Source organism: Megalobrama amblycephala, linkage group LG9 (genome assembly GCF_018812025.1).
Source record: "Megalobrama amblycephala isolate DHTTF-2021 linkage group LG9, ASM1881202v1, whole genome shotgun sequence".
NCBI classification, from domain to species: domain Eukaryota; kingdom Metazoa; phylum Chordata; class Actinopteri; order Cypriniformes; family Xenocyprididae; genus Megalobrama; species Megalobrama amblycephala.
The window spans coordinates 35,592,247-35,605,485 of NC_063052.1; the positions used below are offsets into that span (position 1 = coordinate 35,592,247).

The 13,239-nt window shown below is 40.3% G+C and overlaps 1 protein-coding gene across 1 annotated transcript; it reads right to left on the reverse strand.

The window, feature by feature from the left end:
* Positions 1 to 8,106: 8,106 nt before the first annotated feature.
* Positions 8,107 to 12,190, reverse strand: LOC125276200 (E3 ubiquitin-protein ligase TRIM39-like). Its single transcript, XM_048203730.1, has 6 exons — positions 11,400 to 12,190; positions 11,179 to 11,274; positions 10,768 to 11,001; positions 10,526 to 10,676; positions 8,968 to 8,994; positions 8,107 to 8,821 (listed from the first exon to the last, which is right to left on the reverse strand). The coding sequence occupies exons 1-6, from the start codon at positions 11,973 to 11,975 to the stop codon at positions 8,241 to 8,243; spliced, it is 1,665 nt and encodes a 554-aa protein (XP_048059687.1). The 5' UTR covers positions 11,976 to 12,190; the 3' UTR covers positions 8,107 to 8,240.
* Between the last annotated feature and the right edge of the window lie 1,049 nt (positions 12,191 to 13,239).

Below are 13,239 nucleotides of genomic sequence, written 5' to 3' on the forward strand. Positions count from 1 at the left end.
GGTTCAGAACGATATGATGAGTAAATGATGACACTCACTTTCGATACATTCACTCATACTGCGTATGGGGAAAAGCCTTTTTCAATAGCGCAGTGTAACTGCACGTCTATTGGTTCAAAGAAAGAAACTTTTTGAACCAATGACGGCGCGGCGTAGTCGCGCGAGCCTATGGCGAAACAGCGCGCCAACGAGCCCGCCAAACGGGCGTGGCTATAGTTATATAAGCAGGCGTTTCGCTATAGAACTCAGTTTTCTTTCCTTCAGCGACGACTGTATATTTTTTCGCTGTATCCCGCTGAATGCTTTTGCAGCCTGGAACGAATTCTCTCCGCCGTCGAAGAGGCACCGCAGAAGGACCAGCTGAGACCGCCAACTGCAGCAGCGCCGGCGCCCTCGTAGACTGCCGCTCTCGAGCCGCCCGCTTTCCGCTACCGGCAGTCTCTCTGCAAGTCTCCTGCCGCCATCAGGCGAACAATTTAAAAAGCTATATCCAGTGTTTTTAGCCGCCTGAAAGAGCAATTTCTCCGCCGTTTTCACGCCGTTCTCTCTCGCTCTGTGGATCTTCGTTCTCTAGCTGTTCACCGCGCCGCCCTCGTGCCGCCTTCAGTATCTGAGAGCAGCTCGTCCCCTGCCGTCTCCGCCGGTTGAGTACGAGCTTATCTTTCTATTCTTGCTGGTGTTTGCTTCAAATGCCACTTCTCCAAACACGTTGTTTGCCGGGTCCGCCCCCGCAAACCGCGTTTGTCAAGGCTCTCACTTGGGCACACGAGAGCGAGCTCTCACTCTCAGCTGAATTTGACATGATGCTCTCCCGTCTTAGGCGAGACTTATGATACACTTTCAATCTGATTGAGTGTATTCTCCATATCTCTGTGCGCATCCCTTGCCGGTTCTGGTCAAGTTGCGTTCATTGAGAAATATGACATGACTTTCTTCCCCGACTCGGGCGAGAAACATGTTGTATACTAATTTTATGGAGTTTGTCTCAACGCGTTGCTTGCCGGTTCGCCCCGTATGCCGCCTCCATTGAGAAATGACATGATATTCTTCTCCGACTTGGGCAAGAAACATGTTATATGCTTAATGATGCATATTTCTGCTGTGTTGCTGAGAAAATATAACATGCTGTTGTCCCTCCTCTCGAGTGAGACCTGAGATAGATAGATAGATAGATAGATAGATAGATAGATAGATAGATAGATAGATAGATAGATAGATAGATAGATAGATAGATAGATAGATAGATAGATAGATATCACCCTTCTCGGGTGAGACCTATTATATACATTCAGCTGAAATAGCATATCTTTCTCTTGTTCACTTGCCGGCCCAGTAAGCTACATTGAGAACATATGCACTCACTGAAAAGCGAGCTCTATGCTCACTAAAGCTCGGCGGAACTATCATATGCTTATGCCCTCTGTTCACGTTACTTGCTGGCTCCGCCCCGCAAGCCGTGTTCATTGAGGTGGAGCGGTCTCAAACACTGCTCGCCTGAATATGACATGTCGCCCCCCCCCTTCCTGGTGTTTTTATAAATGCCAAATCTCTCGACGTGCGTCTTGCCGGCCCAGCCCCTACTACATACCATTTCTCAGGCTAGAATCCCGTCTACGAGATGCCTCTATGCCCAGAAATGGTTGGTCTTCATTGACTGGTGCTCAGCATGCAATGTTGACCCTGTGGAGAGTGATGTATCTCTGATACTGTCTTTTCTCCAAGAGCGGTTGGATAAGGGTCTCATGCCTGCCACGCTTAAGGTGTATGTAGCAGCCATTGGAGCGTTCCACGCTCCCAGTGCTGGCCAGACAGTGGGAAGAAACAGTCTTATTATGCGTTTCCTGAGAGGTGCTAGGCGGATGAATCCCCCTCGACCACTCACCGTTCCCACCTGGGACCTTTCTGCGGTCCTTGCAGCCCTCAAAGGTCGTCCTTTGAACCGCTGTGGTCAGCTGACCTTCGGCCCTTGATGCTCAAACTGCTCTGCTACTAGCGTTAGCATCGGTGAAGCGTGTTGGTGACCTGCAGGCCCTCTCCGTGAGCCCTGCATGCCTTGAGTTCGGGCCCAACGACTCCAAAGTCATTCTCCGTTCAGAGCACAGGTCATTTCCCTCTCGGCGCTACCGCCTTCCTCGGACGAGCGAGAGATGGGATTGCTCTGCCCCGTCAGGGCGTTGAGGACCTATGTTGAGCTGTCTGAGCCGTTTAGGCAGTCTGACCAGCTGTCTCAAAGCAATGCCTCTCGTGTTGGATAGTTGACGCGATCACTCTGTTACTCCTCTATGGGCCTGGATTGCCCCATAAGAGTAAAACACACTCCACTAGAGGTATGGCCTCTTCGTGGGCATGGTCTAGTGGTGTTTCACTCAAAGACATTTGTGAGGTGGCCGGCTGGTCCTCGCCGTCCACTTTTGTCAGGTTCTACAACTTGGATGTCCCGACCTTGCATGCTCGGGTCCTCTCGGTGTGACACGACGGCCTCGCTCGAGCTCCGTCATCGCATCTCTGTCAGGGAATTCTTTCCCTCTCCAGTGTAACATAAGGGTTCGACGGCCCCTGGCCCCTCACGTATCCGCTGGGCCCCTAGGCACCCAAGATATGTTTTTGTCGTTCCCTGCCGTGGCACGGCGTGATTGTATTCGTTCCCCATACGCAGAGTGAATGAATCGAAAGGGAACGTACTCGGTTACGAACGTAACCTCGGTTCCCTGAGATACAGGAACAAGTACTGCGTTTTATGCCATGCCACGACATATGCGGCTCAGTGTCGTCGCTTCAGTTGAAGTTAACTGAGTTCTATAGTGAAACACTTGCTTATATAGCTATAGCCACGCCCGTTGGCGCGCTGTTTCGCCATAGGCTCGCGTGACTACGCCGTGCCGTCATTGGTTCAAAAAGTTTCTTTCTTTGAACCAATGGACGTGCAGTTACACTGCGCTATTGAAAAAGGCTTCAGTGAGGAGGAAAAAGGAGCTTTTCCCCATACGCAGTACTAGTTCCTGTATCTCAGGGAACCAAGGTTACGTTCGTAACCGAGTACGATTTCTGCTCTTCCTTTAAAACATCTTCAGTCTTTTTAGACATGAGGTAATTGAGGTTGAATGTCTGTGTTTGTCAGAATGATTTCTCTGTTCTTCTGTGAGATCCTCTTCGGATCCCCCAAATGAGACCAGGCCACTTCCACCAGAAGTGGGGCGCTGGTCTCCGCACAGCAGAGCTGCACGAACCATTGACTCACTGCGTGATTCTATAAGGCTTCAGTAAATCAGAGAAAAAGGAGTTTTCCCAATGTGTCAAGCGACACAGTATGAGTGAACTATAATGATAGGGAACACATTAATAATCACATTATTAATTTGCAAATAAATGGAAACATAAATATGTATCTTTAAAAGAAAAAACGTACAAATGAAAAAGATCAAATAAACTAGTTTCAAACTAGTATTCCTACTTTGTTTCAGCACCATGGGATATTAAACAGTCTTATATTTTATTTGATAAAATGCTAATTGTATCACTTTTAAAAAATGAGTATTTGAATGAAACTGATGTGTGCTATGGTAAAATTGTTTTACCATGGTGTTAACATGCAACATGGTACCTTGATAATACCATGTTTTTTCATTACCATGATTATAATATCAAGATTTTTTTTTTACCTTGAAGTACCATATATACTGTACATTATGTAAGTGAGATGGTAGAAACAGCCTTGATACAAGAACTTTTAAGCTTTATTTTTTTAGTTTTTGTCTTTAGTATAGTTGGAGTGAAGTGTGTGAGCGAGAGGAGTTGGATTAGGAAAAGACCAGGAGCCAGGACTCAAACTTGAGTTGCCTGAAGCACAATTGCTTCTTTAGTTTACTGTATTTTGATGTAAACATTTTAGAGGAAATTTCTCTTTGTCAGGTGGAGATGGGAGAAAAAAATGGCATGAATTATGAAATATTGAGGAAAAAAATCATTAATTGAACAAGCATTACATTAAAATATGCAACTATAGATGATTTTAGAAACTGAATAACAAATGGCAAAAACAATTCATCCTTTGAGGAGCAGCACATTCATTGTTTCATCCTGTATTTTACATTAGGGCTGTAAATGACAGGTGTGATGATCAGTGGAGTTGAGTTTTTTCCTCCGTCGTTAAAGCATGGGCAAAAATAAGGATAGAGTTTGCCAGTGAAAGACTGACCAGTGAAAGAGTAGATATGAGAGCTGGACTCCACATCATAAAAAGAGACCAGACCCTCCTCATAATCCACAAACACACCGACCCGCTGCGGCTTCACTCTCAGACACAGAGAGACAGGAGGACAAGCACAAGCTTTATATTCATTCCCATTTCTCAAAATCTCAGTTCAGTAACCATTACTGGCATTCAGTGTGATCTGTCCCTTCCTGTTACTGGATTCTCTGGCCACTCCTAAAGTCCATTTAGTTTTTCCTTCCACCTACACCTCAAAATAAAATCTCTCTGAGGAGAATCCCTCCTTTCCAAGAACATTAGGACATGAATCAAATCTCTCTGGTTTGTCTGGGAGTTTCTGCTCAATGTCTCCATGTCTCACTTGTTTTCCATCATCAGATAGGATGAGATATGAATTAGCTGTATCAGGATCCAGAGTCACAGAATATGAGAAAACAGAGAATATGAATCACAACTTAAAGGGATAGTTCACCCAAAAATGAAAATTTTATGTTTATCTGTTTGGTTTCTCGCACAAAATGATCGTTTCATGTCTTAGGACATCAATGTGTTGTCACGAGCCACAGGGTTTAATTTGGATTTGTCTGTACATGTTTTTTTGACTCTTATAGGTCGTGTTCCCATTGACATGCATTATTTGACTGACAGACATCAACGGTTGGAGTTAAAAATCATCATTTGTGTTCTACTGAAGAAACAAAGTAACCTACATCTTGGATGCCCTGGGGGTAAGCAGATAAACATCAAATTTTCATTTTTGGGTGAACTATCCCTTTAATACCAACATTTTGTGATGATGTTTTTAAATTTTGATATTATAAAATTTGTAATATTTAATATTTATATCAGTGTTTAATCATCCTGTAGGTCAGTAATGAAGCTGTGAGTATATGAATGTAATCTAGTGTAGTTCAGACACACACTGTACCTTCATACTGCTGCATCCTCTTCAACTCTGTAGAGACTAATGACAATAAAACATCATCAGATCTTTGACATGATTTGTGTGGAATTATAGACACTGTAAGGTTTCCTTTATAAAACAGATATAAATAACAGATATACATATAATATATTATACATATAAAGATATATATATATATATATATATATATATATATATATATATATATATAGATTATTTTGTAGAAACCATGTAAACATGTCACAGACACGCCAGGCTCTTCACTCACCCAATCACAATGCACTCCCTCTCCTGAGTATTAACAAGCAACACCTGACACTCATCAGCACTCATCACCACCGCAGCATAAAAGACACTCCAGAGCACACAGTCACTGTCTGGTCTTGTTAATGCATACCTATCTGTTATGCTTACCTCAAGGACTCTTCTGATGCCTGCTTACCTGTCTCCAGCATTCTCCATGACTCCTAGTGTCTCTGTGAGTGTCATCGTGTCTTGTCTGCTCCACGTTCCCTGGGAAAGATAAGAAACAACATCAGATCCAGTCACAGCTACAGTCACGAACTTATCCTGCCTTTACTCACCTGCATTCTGCCTATCATCCTCTGGTTGTTTAATAAACAAGATCTTAACCTTTCCTGTGTCTCTGTCCCCTTCTGTATGTAACAAAACACCAAAGATGTTTTAATATAGTACATGTTTTATTAGACAAGTGAACAACTGTTTGGTTACATTTATAGACAGAAAACTAATTATTGTAATATAGCTCAACATGTTTAGTCTTATTGTTTAAATCTAATTTTCTTGATTTTCCGAGAGTACCATTTTTTTTTTTTTTTTTTTTACCATGCCTCAGAGAAAAACTATTTTAAGTAGCTAATACAGCATTTTCTCCATCATACAATATGTTTTAAAATGAACTGCATGCCATTTATCACCATAAGCCATCCAGCATTTATTAATGATATTCTAAAATTGATCTAGCTTACTGCAGTGTGCAACAAGAGTCTCACAGGATTTGCTGAGCGAATGCACAGAGTAACGTTATAACATAATTTTCAACGTCTCAAGTTTTCGACACACTAGTGCTTCGAAACAGTGTTACGGAGCACTGCTTAAAATGAGGCTGTCACGTGACCTGTGGAAATGAAGCTTCGTTACCTCACTGACACATCACCGGGCTCAAATTAACAAATATTTTCTAAAGCTGGTGACATTATTAGTAAAAAAGGAGCAGCTTAAGCTCCAGCACAGTGAAACAAATAATATTCTTAAATTTGTATTTGTGCATTTGTTTTTGTTTTTTTAACAATGTGCATGCTTGTGGTGTTTTGTAAGCAACACACAAAAAATGGTGCAATGAAAAAATCACAGACCTAATTTATTGGCGTATTAAACAATCTATTTAAAAGGTGAAAAGATACAAGTTTGATGCGAGTAAAAACAGAAAGAACAGAAAGTCTTTATTGTCATTGTATTGTGCAAAATGCAATAAAATTTTGCTGCAAACACAAACACACACGCCACTATCTTTCTAATGACATATATGGTTAATAAATATACAAATAAACCTTACAATGACAATCCCAACTAACAAAACTGAATGACACCGGTAGTGTAGGAATTTTTATTGACCACCAGATGGCGAAGTAGAGCACTGTTTCAAAAGCTTTGAAGCACCGATGCCGTTTGATGTAAAAGCCTCACTGCTTCAAAAGCTTTGTTCGGCACATCCCTATTTTCAACACAGTCGAATGTATATAATGATAAACAGCACTGTGTTACTTCATACGCTTGACCAGAAAAAGCAGAAGCGACGACTGTGGCATAATAAGAGCTCCATTGCTCTCGAAGCGTGTCCATTAATGTCTCTCATTAGCAACTGCTCCAGCAGCCTCCTTCAGCTCCAATATCACTCGGCCTTGCGCTGCTTCATACCACAGTAACGTTAATAATCTCATCCATGAACATGATTTCTGCTCGAGCCCTATCCCGATTCTTTTCCACCGGCTGTGAGGTGAAGACAACATCTCCCAAGAATCCGCACTCAAACTCGACGTCATCAAGCTACGCCTTTGTTTTGAATAGGTGACCTCTAGCGGAGAAAAATCTACATATTGTAGCTTCAGTCTTTAATTTCATGATAGATATCTAAATTAATTTATTAGTACCTCAAGGATTCCGCAATTTCAGAATTTAAAGCAAAATTAAGCAAACTCCACAATATTCAGTATTTATTATTCAATATTCATTGCAATTTTTCTAAATTGCCATAGATTTTGGGCCTAGACACATCGTGTGACATCATCTCAATGCACATTCAGCCAAAGTCTACTTTGAAGTAAGCTACGTGCTTTGAAGTTGAATTGATCTCTAAACTTCTGTTTGCACCATTGCTTCGGCAATGCCTGCATCTGTCACTATTAGTCAGTCAACCACCGTAACCTCGCTCCCGCTGTAAGCTGAATAACATAGTTTCCATCTGTCGGTTCTTTTTTATCAACAGTGCCTGTATGATGCATAAAAGAGGCTTGCACATTCTGTAAACAACCCTAAAATGGACGAGGAGCAAGGCAGAACAAGTGAAGAAGACGCTGAATGAAAATGTAAATTCACTCTCTGACAGGTGGCGCTATACAGAACAGGGGTAATATAGGATTACTCTTGTAAACACAGAAAGCTTCTACTTTACATTTCTGGCACCACTTGTCATGAAAAAGAAAGTAAAATACAAAACCAAAACACAATGCAATGCAATAGGCTTACAATGATGATTGAGAAATCCCTTAAACATTACTCAAAAGCCTGTTATATCATATGTGATACATAATATATACAAAATTGATTGATACCTTTATTATTTATAACAATCTCAAACAAACAATATTATTTAAAACAATTTTTTATTTTTTTATTTTTGGTGTTACATTTGAAATTAAATGTTGAAATTACATTTTTAAATTATAGTGTTCTCCTTTTAGGAACTACAGAGCCCAATGGTTCTTGAGGTCTGAAAAGTAATACAAATGTTTGAAGAATGTTGACTGCGGTGTATTTTCACTGAAAAACTACACAAGAGCCGCAAAGCTCTTTAGGCCGCAAAAATCAGAATAAAGTCCCGCGAAATCCTGGAGGGACTGATTTATTGTAATGAACAGGTGTGATGATCAGTGGACTTGAGTTTTTACCTCCATCATTAAAGCATGGGCATAAAAATGGATAGAGATTGCCAGTGAAAGACTGACCAGTGTAAGAGTAGATATGAGAGCTGGACTCCACATCATAAAAGGAGACCAGACCCTCCTCATAATCCACAAACACACCGACCCGCTGCGGCTTCACTCTCAGAGACAGAGAAACAGGAGGACCAGCAAAGGCTTTATATTCATTCTCATTCCTCAGCCACACAGTCCAGCATCCATTACTGGGACTCAACGTGATCTCTCCCTTCCTGTTAATGAATTCACTGGCCACTCCTAAATCCCATTTAGTCTTTCCCTTCACCTGCACCTCAAAATAAAATCTTCCCGAGGAGAATCCATCTTTTCCTAGGACACATACACAGTAATCGAATCTCTTTGGGTTCTCTGCACGTTTCTGCTCTATGTCTCCTTCTCTCACTTGTTTTCCATCATCAGACAGAATGAGATTAGGATGAGCTGTATCAGGATCCAGAGTCACATCCACTGAGAAAACAGAGAATATGAATCATAACTTTACAATGCAAAGATGATTGTGATGAAGATGTTTGAAATATTTAATCGGTTCATCATCTGTAGGTCAGTAATGAAGCTGTGAATGTAATCTAGTGTAGTTCAGACACACACTGTACCTTCATACTGCTGTATCCTCTTCAGCTCTGTAGAGACACATGACAATAAAACATCATCAGATCTTTGAGACGTTTTATGTGTGGAATTATAAACAAGCTTTAAAGGGATAATTCACCCAAAGATTAACATTTGCTGTTAATTTACTCACCCTCAGGTCATCCAAGGTGTAGGTGACATTTTTTTCTTCAAAAGAACAGTAAAGAAGATTTTTAGCTGAAACCATGGTCCTTGGTGCAGTCTGACATACGTTATTTAATAACGTATATTACATATTACATATTACAAAACCAACTGTGACAACGTCATTATGTGACAGGGAGCTTGTGCTCCAGACTCTCATGAATGCACTCAGGACCGTTTGCTGAGGCTGAGGATTACAGGTAATGAATGATGTTGTAAATAACGTTCAGTTTCTTGCAGAGACTAATCATTTCACTTTTTTAACATAAGACCTCAATGTAACATCAAATGACACTGGTATTAATTTTGTTTTGCCTGTGTATATATATATATATATATATATATATATATATATATATTTTTTTTTTTTTATTTATTTTTTTTTTTTTTTTTTTGGCTCTCAGAGTGATGGTAGCGGTTGACTTATTGACAATATGAATGACCAAGGAGCACGGTTTCAGCTAAAAATCTTCTTTGTTCTGCTGGGGAAAAAAGATCTCACAGAGATCACTGAGGGTGAGTAAATGATAGCAAATGTTATTTTTTTGGGTGAACTATCCCTTAAAGCTTGTCTATAATTCCATACACAAATATTTCCATTATAACACATGAACAATCACATAAACAATCACAGTTAATAAAAAAAATGAATGTTTCTCACGGTTGTGGTTATAGTAATAAAGCCTCCAGTACAAGATGAACAGCTCAGAAATTAGAGCTAAAAAATACATGCTCTCTTCAAGAAGAGCTGTGAGGTGATGATGAGACACAAACACATGATCACATACTTCTCTTATTTCAGTTCAGACCAGACTCATTCTTCATTAGTGATATTAAAGGTAGGGTAGGCATTTTTTCATAAACACTTTTTGTTATACTATACTAAAACTCTCTTCACATCCTGATAGCATTCAATAATACATGTGGTCCGGATGCAATGATACGATGATACCTACCTGCCTGTTAAACAACGAGCTTATGCTGCGTCCATGCCATGTCATAACCGTAATTATGAGATGGCAACCTGTGATGTTCTAGAGCTGTTCATATCCTCGGACTCAGATTTATACGTTTCTATATGTCAGCACTATCAATGCCAAAATGAATCTGCAGCACTCAGGTGGTACAAGTGAGAGCTCTGTAAGTTGTTTACGTTCATTATTATTGTAATGTTATGTGGTTTGAGACATGAGGTAATTTAACAATGTCTCTTGTCTCATGACGCTTTGCAGACTCTGCTGTGTGCGTTCATGTGTTTTGAATGAGGGGTGGTTCTGGAGATGCTCTGAAAGCTAGCTTGCTAGCTTGCTTTTGCTAGCCTCTCCAAAATGGCCTACCTTCCCTTTAAAAGATCATAAATACCATAATGATAAATACCAATAACCGTACCAGTTTGTGTGAGTTTCTCCTGTAGAGTGTTCTGCAGTTGAGTCAGAGCTCTCCTCAGAGTCTCTAGACTCTCATCAGTCTTCACACTGATCTCAGACCAGTTCCTGGTGTTTCTAGAGCTGCACAGGAACGAGTAAATCTACAGCAGGAGAGAGGAGAAATCCTTCAGCATGGGGAGTGTTATGGTGTCATATACTGCATTATCATTGATCAGAGAGATGTTGACTGACCTGTAGGAGGTGGAGGTGATCTTCAGTGTGTGAGAGCTGCTCCAGCTCAGTGTTTCTCATCTTTAGCTCAGTGATCTCCTGCTCCAGCTCTTCAATGAGCTCTTCCTCCTGTTTCTCTGCTGCTTTCTGCTGCTCCTCCATCATCTCCAGCAGTTCAGTCTGACATCTCTCAATGGAGCGGATGAGATCAGTGAAGAGCTCGACACGGGCTGCTTTCTTCTCCTCTGTGTTTCTCTGCTCAACCAAGTAAATCAACAAATTATTATCTGTGTTACTAAGGTAAGAGTCGGTGTTTCTTTTGCACATACTTCTGTGTTTCTGTGGTTTTCAAAATCCGAGATCTGAACTAAATTTTGTATATGAAAAAATATATAAATAAATTGAATATAAATTAAATTATTTTAAACACACTTTTCTGACTTCTGCTGAATGTTTGATGTCTTGAATCTTCTTGATTCTTTCCTTGATCATCTGCTGCACATCTTTCTGTGTCTTTATCAGTTGAGTCTTTAGACAGAGAACAACACAATATGTTTTTATAATTATTTATTTAATAAAATCAAACTTCATTGTCACAGCTTGGCTAAAAATGATGAGCGTTTTAAAATCAGTTTGTTAGTGACTTCTATTACCTTCTTCTCTTTACTCTCCTCCTCTATAGGAACAGTGTTGTGTTTCTTGTGGTCTGTTACGGCACAGATCGGACAAACACATGTCTGATCATCTCTACAGAACAGCTCCAGAGGTCTCTCATGTTTCTGACATATATAGTCCTCCAGATTCCTCACAGGTTCCATCAGTTTGTGTTTCTTTAAACCTGCCACTCTCAAATGACGCTCCAGGTGAGTTTCACAGTAAGAGCTCTGACACACTAGACACGATTTTATAGCTTTCAGCTTTCTTTCCTCACAGATGTCACACAGAACTTCAAGTTCTGTGTGATTTTTTTTCACATGTTTTTTCTCAGGACGTTTCTTTTTATAGTGATCTACAACTTCTCTGAGTGTGGTATTAATCTTGAGATCAGGTCTTCGCTTGAATGTTTCTTTACAGTATGGACAGTTGCAGGTCTGGCTGGTGTCCCAGCACTTATTCAGACAGGTCTTGCAGAAGTTGTGTCCACATGGAGTGCTGACTGGATCAGTGAACACGTCCAGACATATCGAGCACTGAAGCTCCTCAGTCAGTCGGCTGCTGGAGGATGACATTGCTGGAAATCACACATTTTATTTAATCTAAAGTCTTTTGCTTAAATGACTAAAATAATAAGAAATATTGCTGCAAGCAGCAATTAGGGGGCCAAGCACAACAGAAGCAAACAAGGAAGTTAGAAGCAGACCAACAATGTCATAATGGACTGTGATAGCAACTAAGACAAAGACACTGCATGTCAATTTTAAAATCAATCAGACCAAAAGTACTGTAGTTAGAGCCATTTTCATGTTCTGTTCAATTATAGCATCACCAAGTGGCCATCCCACCATTTTTTTGTATGTCCTCAGAGTGCCCCCATACATAAGCGTGTCAAATTTAATGAAATATCTCATTTTGTTTAGGATATCTCATTTGGCCATCAGCATGTAGTCAATGATCTGTTTCCAAATTTCCTACAGTGGTTTCGTCTCGATCAGACTAACGGTTTCTAAGATATTCGTGAATGTTGTTTAAATGCTAATCACAACGTTGTACCAACCATAAGGCAAAACCTAGCATTTTTGGTATCGTTGGACTTGGCATGGATTCAGGAATCCCATGAAAATAAGTCAAAGTTCTAAGCATGTAAATAATTTTTTCACCACTAGGCGGCGCTGGTCCGAAACTTCTCAGTCTCCTTATGATACTTTCTTGCGTTCGTAAAATACAGCAATTTACTACAAAATTCAAAATGGCCTACGCCCAAAATGGCAGATATGGGAAAATTGGATATCATTGTCATGACTTGGCATGATGCCCCGAATCTAACAAGACCACTTTTATGATTTTTGGACAAACTGTTCAGAAGTTATAAGCAAAAATAGCCATTTTTGTGTCTAGGTGGCGCTGTGCTGAAACGCAGAATACTTGTGATGACATAGACCAAGTTTGGTCTGAATACGATAAAGCATTGAGGAGATAGAGCCTAACATCTATTTTCGCAAGCGCTATAAAATTTACATATTAACATATTCATTTGCACATTTTTCAGAAACGTTTTGACAAATCAATTTGAATTCCATAACTTTTTGTCTGCATGGTCTGAAGATGATCTGGATCAATTTTCATGAAAATCGGAGCAACGGCCTAGGAAGGGTTACAAAAAGTAGGGTTTTTTTCTGGAAAATTCTAATTGTTATGATCGAATCAGCTTGAGCCAAGGAATCAGAGGAAAAAGTTTTTTTGTTTCTAACCCTTATGGTTCAAAAGTTATTAGCATAAATGCAAGTGAAACTTTGGACAGTTGGTGGCACTAAAAAAATTGAGTTAGAGACAGCA